At 39.8% G+C, this 23,139-nt stretch overlaps 1 protein-coding gene across 4 annotated transcripts in view; it reads right to left on the bottom strand.

The window, feature by feature from the left end:
* Nucleotides 1-23,139, bottom strand: part of SPO11 (SPO11 initiator of meiotic double stranded breaks) — a 54,914-nt gene that overhangs the window by 9,618 nt on the left and 22,157 nt on the right. Inside the window, exons 1-8 of one of the 4 annotated variants that reach the window (XM_050918225.1) lie at nucleotides 15,058-15,103; nucleotides 7,064-7,152; nucleotides 5,246-5,312; nucleotides 4,888-4,996; nucleotides 4,193-4,279; nucleotides 1,695-1,731; nucleotides 1,348-1,457; nucleotides 942-1,041 (exon numbers count right to left, since the gene is read on the bottom strand). In XM_050918225.1, the coding sequence (XP_050774182.1) occupies nucleotides 942-1,041; nucleotides 1,348-1,457; nucleotides 1,695-1,731; nucleotides 4,193-4,279; nucleotides 4,888-4,996; nucleotides 5,246-5,312; nucleotides 7,064-7,127 (574 nt within the window). In that variant the 5' untranslated portion in view covers nucleotides 7,128-7,152; nucleotides 15,058-15,103. Of the gene's footprint in view, nucleotides 1-941; nucleotides 1,042-1,347; nucleotides 1,458-1,694; nucleotides 1,732-4,192; nucleotides 4,280-4,887; nucleotides 4,997-5,245; nucleotides 5,313-7,063; nucleotides 7,153-15,057; nucleotides 15,104-23,139 lie in introns of those variants that run through there. The other 3 variants (XM_050918224.1, XM_050918223.1, XM_050918226.1) reach the window with 3 other exon arrangements.

Genomic DNA, 23,139 nt, shown 5'->3' with positions numbered 1-23,139 from the left:
CATTTGCCTCACATTTGGGCCTTGGCTGAGAAGTGTATGCATCACAGTATATATAAAGTTCTGCTGAGAGTATGTGGCTAGCTTTCCTCTAGTACCAAATTGGGAAAAGGATGCAAAAAGCCCTATTCCATCCTCCCATACACCTGCCAAGGGGCAGCTATAGTCTAAGGGTGGACTGTTCAAAAATGCCAAAGGGATAGATTTTCAAAAGTACTTAGGTGCCTAAAGACGCAGAAAGGCACCTAATGGGCTTTTCAAAAGCCCCAAGGCGCTTAAGTTCCTTTGATATAAATGAGTTAGGCACCTACAGGGGCAGCTCCAGGCCCCAGCATGCCAAGTTCGTGCTTGGGGTGGCATGCCACGGGGTACGCTCTGCCAGTCGCCAGGAGGGCGGCTGGCAGGGCTCCGGTGGACCTCCTGCAGGCGTGCCTGCGGAGGGTCCGCTGGTCCCGCGGCTTCGGTGGAGCCGCGGGAGCAACGGACCGTCCGCAGTCACACCTGCGGGAGGTCCACCGGAGCCGCGGGACCGGTGACAGGCAGAGAGTCCCCCACGGCATGCCTAGGCACTCTTGAAAATCCCATAAGGTGCCTATTTGCATCTTTAGGTGCACAAGTACCTTTAAAAATCTGATCCTAAGTGACTTTGACTCGCAAGTTCTATGGAAAGTCCTTTCACTCCTTAGGCACAAGGTCCAGGATTGCCTAGAGCCAACAGCTGTGTTAGTCACCCCAGAGCGTGAGGAATGCCCCACTTCTGCATTAAACAGTGGAGGAAGGCCAGCATAGATGTCACAGTACTCCTCAGTACTCCTGCAGGCATGCTGGTTGAGTTTAGAATTTTCTGCTTTGATGGGGAAACTCCATTCAGATATCCATACCATGAGCTCTGGTCTTAAATGTCAAATAAATAAAGTTCTGTTCTGCTGTTAGCATGCAATTACCATGTGGATCTGCATCCATGAGGGTGAAAATAGGAATATGACATGTATCCCACAGCTTTCTGACTAGAAGTCTTGTGTTCAGATCTGGTACTCCTTTTCCCTAAGGGAAAATAAAATAAAATCATAAGTTTTGGAATTAACTAAAACAAAGTCTGACTAGACACGTGCTTAGCTATGTCATGTAAATATGTATAAGAACAGAAAATGCATTTCTGTCTTAAATATAATTCTGTTTTTCTCCATTTTTATGGTATTATTTTAATAAAGATGGAGGAAAATGTTGGCGTTAAACATGTCTTATTTTAATTTTAATATATTTGAAGCTATTTTTGGAAAGCACCATACTGTTACTATATTATTAAAACTCTTAGTTCTAGAGGTGGAATGTGAAATGTCAGATGCATACCGTAATCATTATGCATGGAGACAATTTATTGCAGAAGTCATCATCCAGGAGCCTCTGAAAAGTTGCATCTTTTTCTACAATTAGTATAAATTTTGCATCTGTGATCACATCTTTGATATTAAGACTAGCTACATATTAAAAGAAATCTGTGGCATTGTATTATATTAATCAACTACAAAATGAATGCTCTAATATACTTGTTTTCAAGCCAAAGGCAGTGCTCATAACTCAGTTTCAGAGCCAAGAAGTAAAGAAAAAAATCATAAAAACTTTGTTTAACTTGGAATATTCTTTGTTTATACTTTTTTTTTTTTAGCCTACAACTAGACTTCTTGCTTAAAGGATACTTCTAATTCCTTGAACATTAGATGGCACAACGACTGCCTAAAACAACAAAAATGAAATTAATAATTTTAAATAGAGAAAATGATGTATTTTAAAACAATGACATTAGGTAATGAAGGTCAAAATTACATCCTGAAATGACCATTCATCTTTTTATATACAGCATTGCTCTTGACACCGTCACTACTTTATAGGCATATTCTATCCTATATAGCCTGCTGCGAAGCAAGGATGTATAGAGATCCTACTACTACCATGAGGCATCTTTCAAAAATATCTGATGCTACTTGCATGCAGGATCACCCATCACATGATCACTGCACAGTGATGCAGGTCTACATTTTCCTTTGTGTTTTAGCCAGGAAAAAAAAACACTGAGTGTGAGACTGCAAGTTTAAAGCAGGATTAAAAATGTAATGGATGCTCGTTAAAGATCTTTACAAAAGACCTTTAAACTCCTGCTTTTGATAACCTCTGTTTGGAGTTTGTTTTATATTTATAACTGTTTTGTAACAGATAATTTGAGATATGGTAATGCTTACTTCACATCTCAGATTAGGATTTGGATCAGTCTGGTAAACATATGGATGAGATAGCAGGAAATGGAAGAAGATCTTGGCAAAATAGTCTGTATATATTGACATGTGTGGTCTGTTTTAATTTCTTACTGCTGTATCATCTCAGGTGCCAATGTGGACCAGCTCCATAAATAGAAATGTGAGGCCCTGTAGAGGAGCATGGATAATGGAGATCTTTACAGTTCTGATTTAGATGAAAAACAAAGTAAAGATAGATAAGGTTTTCTTTCCATTTTTAAATCATTCATGTGTGCTTACAGTAGAAACATTGACCAGGGAGTGATAGCGGAAGTCAGAAAATCAGTTTTATTTCCTGCTGTCTACTCACTAGCAGCATGACGTTGGGCAAATCTTTTAGGCTTAGACTTTCAAAAGAACTCAGCTCCCATTTAAGGTAGTGCACAGTTTTTCAAATTCTCAAACCAACTATTGGTGCTGAGCATTTGAAAATCTGGCTCTTAACTTCTCTTTACTTCAGTTTTTTCATCTGTAAAATGAGGTTGATGACAGAACTCTTTCTGATGTCTGTAAGTGATATGATTATAAATAACTCTTTCTAATGTCTGAGACCCTATTGTTATAAGCCATAATGTGGCACTATACTTGGATACGAATGAGTTGAAGACTTTTACTTATACTGATGGAAGTCACGAGTGCCTCCACTGAACTCAGTGGGTTTTTATTGGTGTAAAACTTGTGTAAGTGAGGAGAGAATCAGATCCATAAATAAATTCGTTTCTCTGAATATATGGCTTTATTCACTGTATGTACTTTTACTAACAGCAGCAAAGAATCCTGTGGCACCTTATAGACTAACAGACATTTTGGAGCATGAGCTTTCGTGGGTGAATACCCACTTCGTCGGATGCATCCGACGAAGTGGGTATTCACCCACGAAAGTTCATGCTCCAAAACGTCTGTTAGTCTATAAGGTGCCACAGGATTCTTTGCTGCTTTTACAGATCCAGACTAACACGGCTACCCCTCTGATACCTTTTACTAACACAGATTCTAGTGGCATGCCCATTGCAGTGAAAGGTATACCCAGAGGACAGGGTCAGAGTTCTGCAAAGGGATTATTCTCCAATTCTGCCAGAAAAGCACATGGCTAGAAATTGTGTGTGTTCATGTGCCCAGGACACTCAAATTCAGAGCACAACATAGACAGAGCAATGTCACAGAGAGCCTCAACCACAAATTAAATGTCTTCCTCTGCAGAACTTCCAATATGGAAGGTAATCAGGACGGAATCTAGGCACCAGCAAAGCAAGCGCGGCACAGCACAGTTCCAGGGGTGGCATTCCGGCCATTCTTTTTTTTTTTCCTGGGAAGTTGCGCTCTTGGAACTTGGGGCGGCAAATTTTTTGCTTGAGGCGGCAAAAAACCTAGAGCCTGCCCTGAAGGTAATGTAAGCATAGTTTACTCTTCCCGAGAGGTAAGTGCTTCTGTTGATTCTGTAGCTGACCCCTAAATTTACAATATATAAAGCACACAGAGATTACATTCAAAAGTATATGGAGGCTCAGATCTTAGAGTTCTTTCTCATGCAAAACTTTTTCTGCATTCCTTAAGAATTTTGAATGTATAACACAGGGCCACCCAGAGGATTCAGGGGGCCTGGGGCAAAGCAATTTCGGGGGCCCCTTCCATAAAAAAAAAGTTGCAATACTATATTCTCGTGGGGGCCCCTGCAGGGCCCGGGACCTGGGGCAAATTGCCCCTCTTGCCCCCCCCCGGGCGGCCCTGGTATAACATTTGTAGGAAGTGGGCATTAGTAGTGAGAGTTTAAGTAATGTCTAAGTTTGCCACAAGCACAAATGTACATACGTTAATAAATTAGGTCACAACAAATATAGGAAATCACACAATATAGGAAATCACACAAACTTGGACATAAAAATGTTAATATTAGTAATACATACTGTTGCACTGCATGTACAATTCACTTTTATACCATCTTCCTCAGTATAACTTAAGTTACCAGCAATGCAACCTTTAGTTGTAGAAAGCTGGGGGAAAAAATAGCAGTAACTCAAGTTTTGTATAGTAAATTTTGTATATTGGATAGGAAAAGTTGCAGTCAGCTACAAAAGACTTCTGACCAGAAATAAGCTGTTACTGACCATTATTATCATCATGAAATACAGATTTTTTTTAATTCATTCATCCTACATAACTTAACATATGCTATTAATTGTGTTTACAGAGAAAAAAATGTTACAAATGTCAAAGCATGAAACAAATATAAAATTTGAAAGGATGCCATGTTCCTGTTAGATATGTTAAACCCTCATTTAGACCCCAAATCAGCAAACCACTCAGCATAAATTACTGAATCAAGGCTTTATATTCTAAGGCTGAAATCCTGGCTTAATTGAAGCCAATGGCAAAACTCCCATCAACTTCAAAGGAGCCAGCATTTTACCTCAAGCTCTAGTACATCTGTGAGCATTATAAAAATAATAAAGAGTGTATTTTATTTAACAAAATTACAATTTCTAATTTTTGCTACATACATACTTCCTACCAATCATTTTCTTACTTTTTCAGTTGTTTACATAATGCAATATATATGATTTAATAATAATAATCATAATAATCATAAGCAACTACTTACTATATGTAGACTTCTCCTAGGTATCTTAAGCATGCAGGAAATGTCATTGACTATATTGTCCACAACACTCTGGCTACCAAATAGTAGTGTATCACTGTAATATATATCTCTATCAAGATAAAACATTGTATTGGTAAAAATAAACTAATTTTAATACAATACTGATTGACTCATAGGAGTCTGAGATTGTAAAAGAACATTTTAATGAGAGTATGAATAATTAAATCAGTTTGAAACATTTTACGTACACAAATCTGTTATGATATTTGACAAGCTTAATAGCTAGGTTCTTTCTTTATCTATATAAAATTGTTAAAATATATTTTTGATTTGCAGTTAGAGAAATGCAGTCTATTACCTTTTGGTTGCATACGTATTGTTTTGCACCATCTTGTAGATCACAGATAATATTTTAAGCATTAGAGCTGGAAAATAAAATAATATTTTAAACTTAGCCAGTATAAAGCTATAGAATAAATAAACGGAATTATATTATATATGAAAAAAATGGCATAGGAGCTTAGGTATTTTTTGCAAAGTAACCCATTTATTTTTAACATTTTAACAGTTGTATTCCACATTTTCAAAACTGTGTTTGCAAAAACAGGGATTTCCCTACACTCTCCTCTTCCCTCCCCCACACCCCTGTGTGTGTGTGTGTACATCCTTCCTGGATTTCCCCAACACACAATCCCCCAGTGGTCAACTAGTTAACATGCAGTTGAGAATTTAGTCATTGGTTGGAAATTTGAATTGAAATTGAAACAACAATGCACGCTTTAAAAGCATATACAGTATATGATAAAATACTTGTACCTGTAAAAGCATAATAGGTTTGAAAAGTGTGAACAAAGACTAGCATCCTCACATGGCTTTTTTTTGTTTTTTTCATTTTGGTGATGTTGGCCAACCTTATAATTTCAAATTATGATTTGTAAGCAAGGTCTGAATGAGCTCTTCAGGGCTGCCGGGGCGGGAGGGGGCAAGTGGGGCAATTTCCCCAGACCCTGGGCCCTGCAGGGGCCCCCAAGAGAATATAGTATTCTATAGTATTGCAACTTTTTTTTTATGGAAGGGGCCCCCGAAATTGCTTTGCCCCAGGCTCTCTGAATTATCTGAGCAGCCCTGGAGCTCTTCCCTGACAGCTAGTGATGAGTGCCTCTCTCCTCCAGCCTAGGTGCTGCTGCAGGGAGAGACAACTGGGGGCGAGTCCTCTCTCCCCACCGTAGCCCTGAGGAGCCACACTGCACCCCAAACCCCTCATCCCTAGACCCACCCTGGAGCCCACACCCCCAGCCAGACTGCACCCCAACCTTCTGCCCCAGCCCTGAGCCCCATCCCACACTTCAAACCCCTCAGCCCACATCACCTCCGTATTGGTGCACATAACAAAATTAATTCCATAAATGGGTGGGAAAAATTAGAGGGAACACTGTTCAGGATCAGACTGTATTTACATGAACAAACCTACTCTGCCTAGGGATCCAGCAGATACAGCTGTGTTGTCTAAGTGATCAATTTTGGCTGGTGTGAGGTTACAAATCATTTTAGTATTGAATGCAGGGGTAATTAAATATTGTTATTGTATGAGGAAAGGGCAGAACTGTGCTTAGCTTGTCCTGATTGAGGGGGTCACCCTCAGTGCTTAATTTGTGCCAGGACTTGCCAAGGCTGAGCCCTGGCACCTCTAGGCTTGGCAGTTAATAGTCCCAGTACCTGTCGGCTTGCCACATCAGTAATGAATATAAAAAGCTTATTTGAGCCCCGGCATTTTTTCATTGCAAATTAAGTACTCGTCACCCTCAACTGAACTGACTTTGTTAAGCAGGAGGATTGGATGCCAGATCCCAGTGGGGAGAGAGTGAGAGAGAGTTGCTTGGTGGTGCAGTTGAATACATAGGCCAGCAGCCACAGAAACTAATTTCTACTCTATCAATCAGAAAGGTTCTATGTTAATTATTAATTATTTCCATGGTAATTAACATTACAATTTAACAGAGATGGGAAAGACTGGGTGAGGACTGGGGCTTAGAAGATAGATCTAGGTTTTATTTTATTTATATACGTCTAATGACACAAAGTAAGTTTTATTTCTTCTACAGAATACTGCAGTATGATAAACCTTAAACAAAAGACAAAACTAATAGAGAACTCTGTTGCTATATTTTTAGCTTACCAAATTTTAGTGCTGATTTGGGACAGTCACTTTTTATTTTTCTTGTGGTATAATGAGAGATCATCTGTAGACCTACAGAATCTTTAAACCTGACATTTTGTGAACAAATAAAATAAAAATGTAAGCTGATGAAGGGAAAGTACAATTAGTTATTTTGTGCCAGATAGTTCACATTAAGCCTCTATTCCTGCAATGAGAACTGCTAGTGCAGTTTTCAAGACCCATGCAGAACCCCATTAACATCAATGGGGTGGCTAAACCCATCTGGAAAGCCAGTGTTACTAGCTATGTGGGGATCATCATTTTTGTTCTAAAGCACAATGTTCCCACAAGAATTGTGCATATATTTATCCTGTTTTTTAATAACTGATCTTTTAAAAAGTATCAATATTAAAATTACAATAATAGTTTCTAATACACTAACATAACACTTCTCTATTTCTTTACTTCTCACATGTATTGCCTCATGCATCCTTTGGGTGGCAGAACACACCACACAGCACAGCATGAGAATGTGCAGGGTGTCACAATGGACAAGCAAAACCTAAATAAATAAGAGAAAAACTGCATATCTGAAGAGATATTAGAGCAACAAGGTTTTTGTTCATTGTTATTTTGTAATATCAAAGCTAAATTGAAGTATTTTGACAAATGTTATAAACATCATATTCAAATCTGATGCAATATAGAATGATGACACTTTTAAAAACTATCAGACTTAGAGTGATGGTAATAATAATTATTTTATTGAGTATAACAGCATCATCACTGTATATGGTGCTTTATAGACCATACGTATGAGAAAAAAAAACAGCAATGAAAATCTTCTCTCAAATCCATTGTATTTGGCTTTTTATTTTGAAACAACTTTTTGCTCTTGGACTGCAACACTGCAGAGAGGTGTTCCTGCTTTTCAGTTGGATGCACCCTATAGTGTACCTACGCATTGTAAAATTCATGAAAAGGGAACAGAGGGCCCAAGACACTCTGTTAGGCTGACTTCATGCCGTGTGTGAGAAGTGTTTCCTTTAGGGAACAAAATGCTGAGCTCTGCAGAGAAATACTGAGAATAAGCTGTAAACACTGTGGCTCTCAGAGACACTTGGGGTAAAGGAAGCTCCAACCTTGCATTATGTGAGAGACCCAGCAGTGCTACTGCTGTAGCAAAAGAATTCCCTACTGATTCTCCTCTCCATGATTTTGCAATACTTTCCTTTCTGAAGGAGGTATAATTGGATAAAGGAAACTAATGGTACTACCGTAGGGACCAGTACTACTTATTTTCAGACAGATATCCAACTGGATACCTACCGGTGTTTATGAGGCACATGCTAAGTATGGAGCTGTTGCCTAGTTCCACCCTTCCTGCTCTTTAGAGCTCCAGTCCTGCAGGTTTGAAATGGAAAGGCTCCTGGGAAAAGGGGAATATGCCCCCTGACTTTACTGCCACCCCACACACAGTGCCTTTAAAGCATTCTGTTCCTACTTATTTTTATTTGCTCTCTTCTAGGTTTCAGGGCATAGTGGAATATAGATGCCTTACTTAGCTGGAACTACATCTCTGAGATTGGAATTTGGCTCATCATAAATAAGGGTGTAATTATTTTTATTTAATTGCTAATACTTTATTTTAACAGTATATTCACTTGTTTTGATTTGAACACTTTTTTTTCTTCCCATGTGATCTGATGGCATATAATAGCTCATATTTGGTCTCTTCGCCTGGAATATCAGTGCCCCTAACATTGCCAAATATTGTTATACTATTTTAATTGTATTGCCATATAAGAAAAACCTTTTTTGAAACTATGAGGATATAAACCATTAAATCCACTGGACCATACAAAGCCCTTTGGTTAACTGAATATCTTTAGACTCTTTAGTTTTTCACAGAGAGAAGTTTCTTATTCTCATTATATAAGAATTCCTTATATAATAGTTTCCTGCAAGTGCACTCAGAATAGAGCAACAAAGAAACAGTATCCAGAGGAGGAAAGACACTTAAATAATAGGACAGAAAGGAAAGAGAATAGCAAAAAGGTAGAAGCCTAAACATCACAAAGTAGATGAAAGAAGCAGAGCTTGAGATGAGGAGATAACATGAGGGAGAATAGAGAGAAGAAATTGAGAAAACAGAATGAATTGGAGAAATAGATCCAGCCTGAACCAGGTTTCTCAATCACATGCAACCCATTATCTGTTTTCTCTTCCCACCAGAAAAGGATAGTCTAATATCCTCTGTATGACCTTTCTCTACTTTACTCTCCTTTTGCAGTGGTGTCACTCTTTCCTCCACATTGTGTTCCTCTGTTGTGGTCCCTACTGAGTCTTTGTGCATAATGATTATTAAAGCTCCCTTTTTAAAAAAAAAAAACAAAACAGCTTCTAAGGTTGGTTGCTTTTTGTTTTTTGAACAAATAAAGTTATAGTCATAGAGTTTAAGATCAGAAGGGACCTCCTAAACTTCACAGGCCCTAGCACTACCTGATGATACCCCACCAAGCCTAACAATCAGGATTTGAACAAAGTATAACAGCCCTCATGAGAATAACCTATTGTGTGCCACAGGTAAAGAACAGGTGCACCAATGCCAGAGGCTCCTGCAATAGCAGGGATTTGATTAAGTGACATATACTCAGAAGTTCCCAGAAAGCCACCCATGTTCCATGCTGCAGAGGAAAGTGAACTCCATCTCCCCAAGGTCACTGTCAATCTGACCTGAGTGAACATTCCTCCCTGGCCCCACATATGGGTGGTGATGAGTAAGATCTTGCGCATGTGAGCAAGACCACCAGCCAAGCACCTGAGAAAGGGAATTTCAGAACCACCTCACAGCATTGGTCTACTCTAACCAGTGTCCCAACTCCAGCTGTGGCAATTGCTGATGCTTCAGAGGAAGAAGACAAACCAACACCCCAAAACCCAGAATACATTGAGGAAAAAAATTTCATTCCTGACTCCTAGAGTTGATCGGCTGAAGCCATGAAGCATGAAGTCATTTATTGATTCTATTGTACATGGGATTTCATAAGGTGGACTCATTTGAAAATATTTAATGGAGACAAATTACAACCATTTGTGATATTTATAATAATCAAACACACATACACACACACACCAGTAATACCTACTGTATATTTCCCCAATCTGATCTGTTAACCAAGTTGAGAACAGGTGCTTTGTTTCTGGCTAGACTTGTAACTATATCTTGTATAACATTTTCTATTGCTCCAAGGATCTCAGAACTGAAACAATTAATATTAAAGTTTTGTATGATTAACCATAATTCACTGTCAGTTCTTACCATTGATTCCCTCCCCTAAAATCTACAACAAATATTTAAAATCTTAATTGCTACAATTTATGTATTGATTTTAAAGATGGATAACACCACTTTCTCCCACTACTACTTTCCTGAACTTTGTCTTGCTTAGTTTCCCTAGAATCCTTGATTTGCCATTCCACATGCATGACTGAGTTGCACAAGTTAAAAATACATTTCCAACCACTCCTCATACCATCAGATTTTCAACCAGCTGAACTTTCAGACCAACTGGTTGGTTTGAGACAGATGATTAATGTTTTAGTTTAAATGATGTAATATTGGTTTTGGCTAGCATTTGAGTTAACTTGTTTTTAAATGCTGTAAATTGCAAAAATATTCAAGAGTACAAATAATTCCTGTTGTACCATATCACATTAACCTTTTGATCTGGTGCCCTGAACGAACTGGTGAGGTTTTTAATTATATGAAGGATTTGGCTCAAAAGATGCACAGTGAAAAGGACAAAATCTATGTTTTTCACCTAAGCAGACAAACTAACCATGTAGCAAATGCCCTATAGCATAATAGTAGGTTGGTCCAAGTGTTGTGACAGATGCCTTTTATTTTCAAAAGCAATCTGATTCCAACCTCTGATCTGTCCTTAAAATTACAAGTGCACAGTGTGCCAGTATAAATCTGGGTAAGAACTAGAAAATGTATTAAATATATTTTAGCCCAATGTTCTAACTGCAACCCAATTTTGTCACTGACTAAGGTCAAATAACAACACAGTTGAAAAGTCAATAAAAATAAAAAGGCTTGATCATACAGCCCCTGATAAGTTTACTTGCCATTGTGAAGCAGCTGCATAATTGAGTCCCCTATCTCTTAACCTTCAGATATGTACTCTACTTCCTAAAACTTAATGACTTCTAAAAAAGATTCTAATGAGTGCAGAGAAAATAGGCAAAAGTTGAAACACTGTAAAGTGTAGAGAAGGGGTAGAGTAAAATAGGAAAGCAAAGCTGAATAGGGCTGTTCTGCAAGTAAGATGTATGCTTAAACACTATGGCGATGAGGGACATACAAATACCTAGGATAGAATGGTAGATAGATAGATCATCCAACTTTTGGCATTGACATGCCTCTTATAGATACTTTTATCGTTAGGCTCTTCTGACTCTATTTCTTTAGATACCATAGTTATATTTTATGTTCCGTGTGCATCCTGAAGTTTGCCTCAGATCTGCATATCTCAGACTGTTTTGCCAGGTATCTTCCCATTTCTGTAATAAAATGCATGGTCTGCTCTACGCTTTCAAATGGAAGGTCCAGACTTCATTTCCTATCCTGATTTCTTCCTTTCTGGGCCATCAGAAGCTGGGAGGGCTGCAAAGTTCTACCAACTTTCATATATTCTTTCCTCTGTTCCATCTCCTTTTCAAGAGATGAACTCAGTTTTAGTAAGTAAGCACACAGTGCTGGCCGACTATGCCTATTTAAAATGCGCTTTGCATTAATAATAATGAAATCTGGGCTAAGCTGTGCTAGGCACTATAGATCTTACATCAGGATACAGCCTGTTAGCTCATTTCTAACAGGTCACACATGAACATTTAGTAGTTTGGCATAGTACATGGAATGCACTTAAATAATTATGTCATAAAACAAAAAAACTGTTGAAGAATTAATCTTATAGTACTTTTAGCAAACAATGATATGTAGACAAGAGTAAAACTATTCCAAATGCAAATCTGCAGTTTATGAGACTAATAATTTTATAACTAAATTTTAATCTGAGTTTGTAGTTTAAACTGGGAATGAAGATAAATAAAAATATTTAATTTTATTTATGTTCATTCTCAATTTAAGCAATAGATTACAAATTATGGTTTTGAAAAAACTGATATTAAACTCTATTATTTAGAGTAGGTATGTGGTTGCATATGTGAAACCTGATGCTGTGTGTGTGCTGTGACATTTCTGACAACAGGGGACGTCAGGGCACATCGTCCATACTAGGCTGGTATGGTTCCATCAATACACTATATCCGTATAAGCAGCAAAGAGTCCTGTGGCACCTTATAGACTAACAGACGTTTTGGAGCACGAGCTTTTGTGGGTGAATACCTACTTCGTCGGATGCACATCTGTATAGTGGCACAGATACCTATTTTGCTCAAGACAATGGGGTATTTTGGAGGGCATCATCCTTTCACATTAGCATGAGTGATCAGGTCACTGTGTGCAATGGTGCAGAGACCTGTTTTTGCCTATGCTAATGGCCTTTGGGGAGGATTGTTATTTTCCACACTGGCATGAATGAATTACTGCACCGTGTATGTGCAGTGTCACAGGTACCCTTTTTTGCCTGTGTCAATAGCATATTTTTATAGGGGAACTTGTGTCTTGCCTTGACATGGAAGAATTGAGATGCTGTTTGTGTGTGCAATGATGCAGGGACCTGCTACACCCACACTAGTGGAAGATTGTGTGAGTACCCTTTGAGATTTCACCCTGTCAAGATTTACCTAGTGATTTGGCAAATGTTATTGGAGTGGCCAATTTCCCCAATTCTGGTCTCTTCTCTGGCTGCCTCCTTGATGGAACGCAGCAGGGAAACCCTGTGGTGATCCAATACGGTGAACGCAGACCAGTCTGTCTCCCCGGGGAGGGACAAAGACATTCTGAAGAAGAGGTGAAACCCTCAGCAAAGGGATTAAAATGGGCTATTATGGGCATCAAACATCAAATTCCTTCCCTCCCAACCCAATAATAGGGGCAGCAAAGGGCCAGTCAGTGAGGAAGAGTAGGAGACTCCTGAAGAAGCAGCAGTGTGAGACCAACGGCTTTTCCCGCCCTTTCTGACTGACCAGCGGCTTTTCCCGCCCTTTCTGACTGACCAGCGGCTTTTCCCGCCCTTTCTGGCTGACCAATGACTTTTCCCACCCTCTCTGACTGACAATTCTGTTTCCGCCCTTTCTGGCTGACCAACGGCTTTTCCCGCCCTTTCTGACTGATACCTCTTTTCCTGCCCTTTCTGACAGACCAATGGCTTTTCATATCCTTAATGACTAATGACTTTCCTGAAAGCATGCACTGAGTGAGCCTTGATTGCTCAGTCTTGATCCCTACTAGCACAGTCAGGTGGCTAACGAGAGGTGAGGTGGACTTTTTAAACAGCATGATAATAGCTGCTGTGTAGAAAGAGCACCACATGTGGAGGGAATAAGTGGCTCCTAGGCAGGGATAAAGGGTTGTACAGTGGCCCAGGTGTGAACCTGCAAGCAAGGAGTGGGAGTGAAAGGTGTTCTAGGCTGAGGAAAAGAGGGAGGGGCTGCAGGGGCGCCAGGCTGGCAAAGGTGTTGAGAAACCGAGAGGAAAGTTTAGGGGCAAGTACCCAGGTCTGTGACAGGCAGCCTAAGGGTATGTCTACATCTACAATTTTGCAGCGCTGGTTGTTACAGCAGTATTAGTACAGCTGTATAGGGCCAGCGCTGCAGAGTGGCCACACTTACAGCAACCAGCGCTGCAAGTGGTGTTAGATGTGGCCACGCTGCAGCACTGTTGCACACCGCGGGGAAAGAGACCTGCTTGGAGGGGGGGTCGGGGAACGCCAGAGCACACCGCGGGGCTGGATACCTGCTTGGAGGAGGGGTCGGGGAACGCCAGAGCACACCACGGGGAAGGAGACCTGCTTGGAGGGGGGGTCGGGGAACGACAGAGCAAACCACGGGGAAGGAGACCTGCTTGGAGAGGGGGTCGGGGAACGCCAGAGCAAACCGCGGGGAAGGAGACCTGCTTGGAGGGGGGGTCGGGGGAACGCCAGAGCACACCGTGGGCTGGATACCTGCTTGGAGGGGGGGGTCGGGGAATGCCAGAGCAAACCGCGGGGAAGGAGACCTGCTTGGAGGGGGGGTCGGGGAACGCCAGAGCACACCGCGGGGGCTGGATACCTGCTTGGAGGGGGGGTCGGGGAACGCCAGAGCAAACCGCGGGGAGGAGACCTGCTTGGAGGGGGGGTCGGGGAATGCCAGAGCAAACCGCGGGGAAGGAGACCTGCTTGGAGGGGGGGTCGGGGAACGCCAGAGCACACCGCGGGGATACCTGCTTATTCCATGGAGGTCAACAAAAACGCTGGTGAGTGTCTACACCTGATGACCAGCGCTGGTGATCCAGCGCTGGATCCTCTACACCCGAGGCACGACCGGGTGAACGGCCAGCGCTGCAAACAGGGAGTTGCAGCGCTGGTAATGCCCTGCAGGTGTGTACACATCCTAAGTTCCAGCGCTGTAACCCCCTCACCAGCGCTGCAACTTTGTAGTGTAGACAAGGCCTCAGTCTGTGTCTGACCAACAAAAGCTATGCAGAGGTATTAGAAGTACAAGGCAATGAAGAGTATCCATACCCTGTTTCCCAGACAGAGTGAAACAACCAGGAGAAGGGAAGGGGCTGGGAGAGGTCTTCAAATGGCTGGGTTATTAGAGAAGAGACAAGGGGAAGTGTAAAGTAAGAGGGACAAAGAAAGGATACTGAAAGCTGCAGTGCAATATTTTACCAACCCCAAGTATTCAAAACTTCATGAGTCCCTCCTCGCACCGTAGACTCTGACTTAAAATTAAGGGATTTTGAAAAATAATAAATATTTTGTCTTCTGTTTGATACTTCCGTGTACACCCGAGTCATGTTTTCAAGTTTCTCTCTACAAACAGGAGGGTTAGAAACTTACTTTTTTTTTAAACTGAAAACTGAGGTTCTGGATCACTGGATTCCAGGAGCTTGGGCTTTTTGAAAAAAAAAACACAATAATTATTGCATGATAAAATCATGGGAGTTGGTGTGGGATATCCATAGCCAGAGAGCATCTTGCAGTGTCACTCCAAGTGGGATGCCAGGGTGCTGGAAGTGGGGAACTCTGTGCACTTGCAGGAATAAATACAATAGATTTAAGTTTTTATCATATTCAAGTGTTCCATACACTGTTTCCTCCTGTTAGTAAGACTCTTAGTTCTCTCTCTCTCTCTCTCTCTCTCTCTCTCTTTTTAAAAAACAAACAGCCTTTCTTTTCATGCCACCTTTAAAAAGAGATGTCTTGGCTTAAGAAGAACTTCTGAAAACCTATGGTCTGCAACACTGCAAGTGTCAATTTCTGCTTTCACACTAGTGCAATCTGATCACAGCTCCCATCGAGTATGTTAGTAGAAAACTGTCCTCTGTTTCTTTAATAGTGGTTGTTGTGGCAAGATTATTCCTTTCTTTTGTGAAGGAGCCCAACTGCAGAAGAAAAAGCAAAGTTGGAGAATTTATTTTGTGCTGTCTTCACCTTTACAGTTTTTGATATACCAAAGATTTTTGTATTGTCAACTCATAACAGCATCATAATAATTGTCAGGCTGAAAGTCGTGGTTTAGACTCTTGATTAGGGGGTAAGTTGGGGGATATGCACATTGAAGACGTCTACATTTTTGGAAAAAATCCCACTGTTACTAACACTAGTTTTGCTGCACTGTAGTTAGCAATGTTGTGGGCTGCCTAACATATAACTGTGTTGTTTAGACTTGTTCTAGGAGGACTTGATGTCATGCTGCTTAAGAAGTTGGCAACCACTAGCAGCTGGTCTTCACTGGCGTTCCCAGTGTTGCTACCAGCAATGAACCCTTGCTCCCGATACTTGTTGGAGTAAGCAGCCCAAATCCAGCCTGGGTTGGTAGTAACAAATCCACAAACCTATTCATTCAAGGAAAACCTCGGGCTATGATAACATGAAAACAAAGTGCTGCAATTATCAGAGGCATACAAAAGAAGAGGGAATTAATAAATCCTTGAAATTCTCAGATCTTTAATCTTGACTCTTTGGCCTTTAGGTATCTTCAGATCACTCAGGAAATATTTATGCAAAACCCCCATAGCTCTTTTCAGTAATTCCATGTCAAAATCAACAGAGTCACAGAGTTTTCTTTGATATAGAACTGACAAAATTATACAATGCCCTTAGCAACAGATTTCAAATAAAACTGGATATGTGAACTTGCAGGCAGGGATTTTAATGACTTACTTCTTCCAGCAAAGCAGCAAACCTCAATTTAAAAAAGCATGACCCAAATTCTGAATGCCTCATCCAATGTTAGCTGAGTGTAAGCAGGAATTGAAAGCAATAAACAACAATAATAAAATAATAATAATAAATATTAAAAACCCTCTGTGTCTCAATCTTTATTCATACCAAACCAAAAGCCCACATAAAACTATCATCTAGAAAATTATCAGTTAATCTACAAACACTGGGCTATTTCCTGAGGTCCTAATTCATTTTTTACTTGGCAAACTCTTATAGATCTCAGTAAAAAATGAGTTAGAGCCCCAAGTATTGACTCAATGTTTTCCATGTATATGAGAAGAAAAAATGACTGAAAGAACAAATAATGATCCATTATATTAGATGCTGAAGTGGACAGAGAAAGAAGGAGCAAAAGAAGCATAGGTGACCTAATTGCCTCAACATTCACTGTGTCTCTGAAAGCACATGAGCGTTAGAGGACACCACAGACAGCAGACATAAGAATAAGTAATTGCTTCAGGTTTAAACCTATAGCTGCACTAGTCCTTGACAAAATTGCACAAGGTAGAAAATGAGATACATTTGTATTTGTTAGCACAATTAAAAAAATATCCTTGCGCCAAAAAGTTCCCTTCATTAGGTTTTGTTTGCTTTTACAAATGTATGCTTTATTTAAGGATATTTTTAAAGGTCATTATACTATAACATGGTCTATCAAATTTTAAAATAATTTCTGTAAATGGCTGAAGAGACTTTTCTGGTTGGATTTGTGGGTCTAGTCAAAATTAAAAAGTATTATATTAAATTAAAGTGCATGTTTAGCTTAATGCCACATTTTAAACTGACCCCAGATTTACAAGTTATTCCTATGTTAACAGCTTTATCAAGCAAAGCACTCCATAGACTAATATATCAAAGCATGTGGGCTTTGCATGCTTTTTTTCTGTTCATTGCATATTTTATCTGAAGAAGATATATTTTTTCTTTGGTATGATCAGTCTCTTTCCTACAGTGATTTTTCCATGATTGTGATGATACTCATTCACTAACTAGGCCATAATCAATTACTTTAACAGACCAGTAACCACAATAGTGGCATTGAGATATCCAGTCAGTTATCTTCAAACTGTGTACGAAAATCAATTCTAAGTAATCAATCCTAAACAGAGGGAGAGGCCTATGAAATGTCATGCAGCAGCGTACAAGCAAAACTGGTTGGCTTAGTTCTGCCATCCTTATATTCCCACTGACACTTATCACATTGGGAAACATATTGCCTTTGATCTCACAGAAGGGAGAACTCTTTTCGTCTGTGACAGCATGAGACCAGGTACAATGCTAAATATGTGGGCCAGTTAGGAATGCTTAGTAGGTTGGTGGAAGCTGGCATACCAGTTGCTTCTGCCTAGTGATACTTTAAAAAACAACAATAACAAAACCAAAACATTTCCACAAAAGTCATGTAAGAGCTTCCTGGGAGTGCAACTAGTAAGTTATATCAAGTTTCTGTCTCTTTTCAGCTTCCTAAAATTATGATTTGGACAAAACTTGAAACTGTGTGAGCTAGCATATTTTACTGTGAACAAGTTAGTGGAGTAGGGGAGCCAGATCCCTCACCTACCATTTATATGAACAAAGCCCAGGGAAATAAAAGATGAGAAGTCACGCATCGCTAACAGTTTACAAATGGTATATCCCTTTCTATTTGACATGATTTGATAAAAAAGAAAATCTAATAATGTTTTTATCTTACCTAATATTTGAGTGAGAAACACCTGCAAGTCATTTACTATCCAGTTAGCCAAGTCTATAATAGGAGGATTTTAGTTTCTGACCCTTTTCTTTGTCTTGAATCATTTAGCCATATATAAATTCTGACAGGTCTTGTCTTTTGTGGAAAGAAAGCTTGCATCTAATCTCTATCACAGTGATTTTCAGAACTAACATTTCCTAATGCCTCTAGAGATGTTAATACTGTTTTTGGGGGGTGAGGGGAGGGAGGGCAAGAAAGGTAATGGAGAAAAAGCAAGACTGACAAAGTAGTATCAACAAAATGTTCCTTATCTCTTACAGTATAAATGTTGTGTACACTTTGTTTTGTTCACAATAAGCGAGCAGCAGGCAGGCAGAGTAGTAGGGAAAAGATCTTTATTGAGCATGCATAGAAGCACGTATTACATGCTGAGAAATCAGTGCTTGCCTAGTACCACCCTTGCCACCAACTTCCATTCCTGAGCTCACAGCAAAATAGGGTACTCTTGAAACCTGACTCTTTCTTCAGGCTCACTCATCATGTCAGATACTTATATGTGTCACAGTTTTAAGGCAGAAAATTGTATTTGATCTATTTAGTATTCAGACTATAGTGGCATTATTTCAACATGGGTATATTGATATGTTAAAATATGTTAAAAGAACACTATTAAGGTTGCACAGTCAAGTATTCAAAAGATAGGAAATACCAGAATTAAGGCTGTCTCCGAAACCTTAATTTGCCCCCTGATGCATATGCATTATGATGCAGTCATTCACACCAACAAACACCCGCCCTCCACCACTACCACCACCACCACCAAAAAGTAAACTGGAAAAAAAAATGAATTTCATCATGTCACATCATATTGACACCCACATGGGTCACCATAAGGGTAGAACCTTTACATCCACCACACTGGTATCTGCTTCTTGAGCTAATGGAGTAACTGACAGCAATAGTAGGCTGTCATCCTCTATGTGCACAAGCTCTAGAGAGGGATGGGACACTTTGTCAGTGAGTTTCATAGATATTTGCTGACAGCAGAAGAAGGTGAGACTCAGGGTCTGGAGATGTTCCACTGCAGGCTCTAGATGGGTATATTTCCTAGGGCACACAGATTCTTTTGCCCATTTCCCCATTACCCTGTGCCCCCAACCTATTCCTGTCCCAACCCTCTCCCTTCTTTGCTCCTCATCTTGGTCACTTTGTCCTCAAGAAGTCAGTCCCATTTCTACTCCACGGACTTCTCATCCCAGTTCCCGTTTGTTTGTGGAAGCTGTCCTAATCTTACCATCTGGACTCAACCTTCCAGTCCAAGTCTGCCCCAGCTCTCAGTGTCCTTGCCCAGCTACTGGGGCTAGCAGAGTGGGTTAGAGTGGAGCACAGGAGAGAGAGGCTCCCTGCTTTCAGTTCTGATGTGAGGAGCTGGCCCAACAGTGAAAGTCCTACTCAGCCCTGTGGTGGAGCATGCCCAGTGCAGATGGAATCTTTGGAAATTTAGCTCCAAAACTCTCTACTGAGCAGGTGCAAAGTATGATTTTTCAAAGGTTTATAACCTGGACAAGTATAGGCAAATTTTCATGGAGATGGCACATCCCTGACACAAGGGCCACCCCCTGCCAAACTTCAAGTCTCTGCTGCTAAGAATGGAGTGCTTCTCAAAAAAATGTTGCCAGAATTTGTTAACATAGACAAAACAATATTTTTCCTTTACCTCATTCTTGGAAATGGTGAACTATTTTAACTGAAAATTTCCCCAAAAAATCAGCCTGAAGCAGACATCTAGTATGAACAATTTCTTCCCAGATGGTTAAAGTTTGGCAAAGTTATAAGCAACAAGTTCTTATAATGGGAAATGTTGGATAACCTTAATAATAGGCAGCGCTATCAGCCTCAGCTATAATTACTACTTTTATTTTTTTAAAGACTATATTGTTGTGAGGGTTTAAAGAATACCAATAGAGTCAGCACTTCTAATAAATACTGCAAGTCTACACATTATGATGAAAGCACAAGAAAGAGTCTGTTTTGCAGTTGAATAGACATTTTTCTGACATGTAAATAATATGAAAAATTATCCAGATATCCTTTGGAGAAGACACTAAATTGTGTCTTCTCCTGCTTATCTGCTGGTTGCATTGATAAGCATATGGCACTTGGATAATCCAAATCATAGCATATCAGGCTTAGAAGAGACTTCAGGAGGTCATCTAGTCCAACCTACTGCTCAAAGCAGGACCAATCCCCAGACAGATTTTTTACCCCAGTTCCCTAAATGGGCCTCTCAATGATTGAACTCACAACCCTAGGTTTAGCAGGCCAATGCTCAAACCACTGAGCTATCCAAATGATATGGCTAATGTTCATTTTCATAGGTGCTGTTCAATAAATACCTGTACATAAAGTGGCCTCTGCCATCAAAGGGATTATGGATGAATTACAAGCAAGCAATCTCCCCTTCTCCCCACCAAATGGCTGCTACAGTTGTCTGCACAGTGAAGGCTGGATCCAAACCCCTTTAAGTCAACAGTGGAAGTTTTTCAATTGCTTTTGAATCAGGCACTAAATGTTGTAAAAATATTTAATTCAGTATGTCTTTTATACCTTGTTCATGTCACAGCTTGAATCTAATGATCAGTGATTGAGCCTATCCCCAACAACAGCTGCATCATTTTTGTCTGACTTCAAAACGTCTAAAATATTTTGTTCCTTTGCTATTTTCCTTATGTTAGCCAAATCCTAAAAAACATGCCCGCTCAAGTGTGATTTGCTCTTTGAACCCACAGTTCCAGGTGCTGTGTATTATAGATTCTTTGGGCCAAAATCTGCTCTCAATTATACTCATGCCACGCCACTGAAGTCATGGGTGTGACCCAATTGACAGTAACAGGTATAACTCAGGATGGAATTTAGACCCTTGTTATTAGTCACCTAATAATGCCTAGGGAAGTGAAGTAAAAGGATGATGTAGCAGTCTACACTGACACTGGGCACTATGAGTCTTACAAATAATGAGCTAGGTGGGGCAGTTGATTAATGCACTAGCTTTTCATCCCTGGAAATCTAGACTCAAATCAGTTTTATTGACCATTTAAAATGCATTTGGCGATTTTAGCCCAGTTTCTAATGTCAATTAGTCCACACTACAAAACCACATACACATGCTTTTGGACAAATGGCAAGCTTTGCTTTAAAGAGTCCTAGAGCTGAAATAAAAGGGATTTAAAATAAAAGATTAGGAGAGAGAGGGTGTGGGGGTTAGAGGAGGAGAGAAAACAACTTCATTACATTTAAGAAGGACTTCATCCCAAAGTATGGTTAATCAACTTGTTTTGTAAATGTTCTGGTTCTAGTGAGTTGGTTAACATTAACAAGCTTTTAAAATTAATCTCTGATGGGTTTTCTACATTTCCCTGCTATGATGAATTCTAATTTCCTTTAAACTTTTTCATAGACCTCTTATGTGTGTGTACGTCACTCTTCTTTGTCGGCTCAGAACAAACCCAGATGAGTCAGATGGATGTGTTGTTGTGAGCCATCTTCCATATTTGAGCATGGAGGAAGATATAACTTTTACTTCTCATTTGGCAATGTGGATTGCTAATGAACTTGATTCCTGGCTCCATGGGTCTGCTTCCAAACAACTTTTTGGCTCCTGGATCTGGACTGGGCTCTGAAAGGTGTCAAGCCAGAGAAGCCCTGAGGGCACCCTGCAGCCAAAAAGAGCATACAGCTCATAGCTATGGGAAGCTATTAAATAAATATTCTGTAAATAAAATTACAGTACCAGGGAAGATAAAGGCAAATTACTAGTATATAGAACTCTCTCTTGCTGATCTCAGTCATCCAGAAGAGAGCTCAGCCACATGTTAGGGCCTCAAAGGTTTGAATAAAATGTACTTACTATACTCTGTAAGGACAAAGCGCTTTGGTCCAAGTTTGGAAGACTGTGGACTAAGTACTTGTCTACACAGGGAAATTGATGGGAATAGCTATTGCGGAATAAGATATTCCACAATAATTCTCTGTGTGTCTCCCTGTAAACATTCTAGTATGGAATAAAAATAATTTTATTCTGGAATAATTTGTTCACGCACAAAGCACATTAATTGTTCCAGAATAGAGTGACTTTTATTCCATAACAGAGTGTCCTTATGGGGAGCTCTTCTGGAATAGCTGTTGTGAGATAGATAGATAGATAGATAGATAGATAGATAGATAGATAGATATTCTGGTCAATTTCCCATGTAGACAAGTGCATAGGGGCCATGTTTACACTAGGAAAAATATTTGTTTTTACAATGAAATAACTAACAGATGATAGCAAATACATTATAAAATCCTAGAGTAGGCAGGGAGATAGTAGTCTTACCTTGATGTGTAGCTGGTCAAGGACCTTTATTGAATTTACTAAAACAAGCTATAACAGTATAATGTACTGAAAGCAATTATATTGGTGTAAACACCTTTATACTGGTATGAACACCTTTATACCGGTATAGCTGTATTCACATTAGGAGAATACACCAATTTAACTAAATATTTTTTTCTAATGATTTAGTTAAATCAGTGCATAAGCTGTGTGTTGACAATCCAGTAAAGAGAATAAAGATTTGTAATGCAGCCTCTGACTGAAGGATCTCACATCTCAGCAGTCAGTCTCAGGATTACTTCACACAAGCTGTTAGGAATATGGTGTCAAATAAATACACGTTAATGCCATGTTGCTGCAAAAGCCTAACTTCTTCTGTGTTTGGTTGTTTAAAAGAGATACAATATTTAACTGAATATGGTGTAACCTATGTTAAGACAAACCACATGGTCTAAGTAGTACTGTGTTGTGTACAATCTATAGTTATTTTGGAATAACTATCAACAGTTAACAGTTTGTAAACAGACAGATGCTTGGAAAATCAGGCAGAGTCAGTCAGTTCTTTGTAGCCTTACAGAAAATGAACCAGAAGCTGGCAACAAAAATGTGTTATAATAAATTGATA

This window comes from Gopherus flavomarginatus, chromosome 11 (genome assembly GCF_025201925.1).
Source record: "Gopherus flavomarginatus isolate rGopFla2 chromosome 11, rGopFla2.mat.asm, whole genome shotgun sequence".
NCBI classification, from domain to species: domain Eukaryota; kingdom Metazoa; phylum Chordata; order Testudines; family Testudinidae; genus Gopherus; species Gopherus flavomarginatus.
Note: the sequence above shows the minus strand (reverse complement) of the source record. Positions and strands in the feature narration are given on the sequence as shown.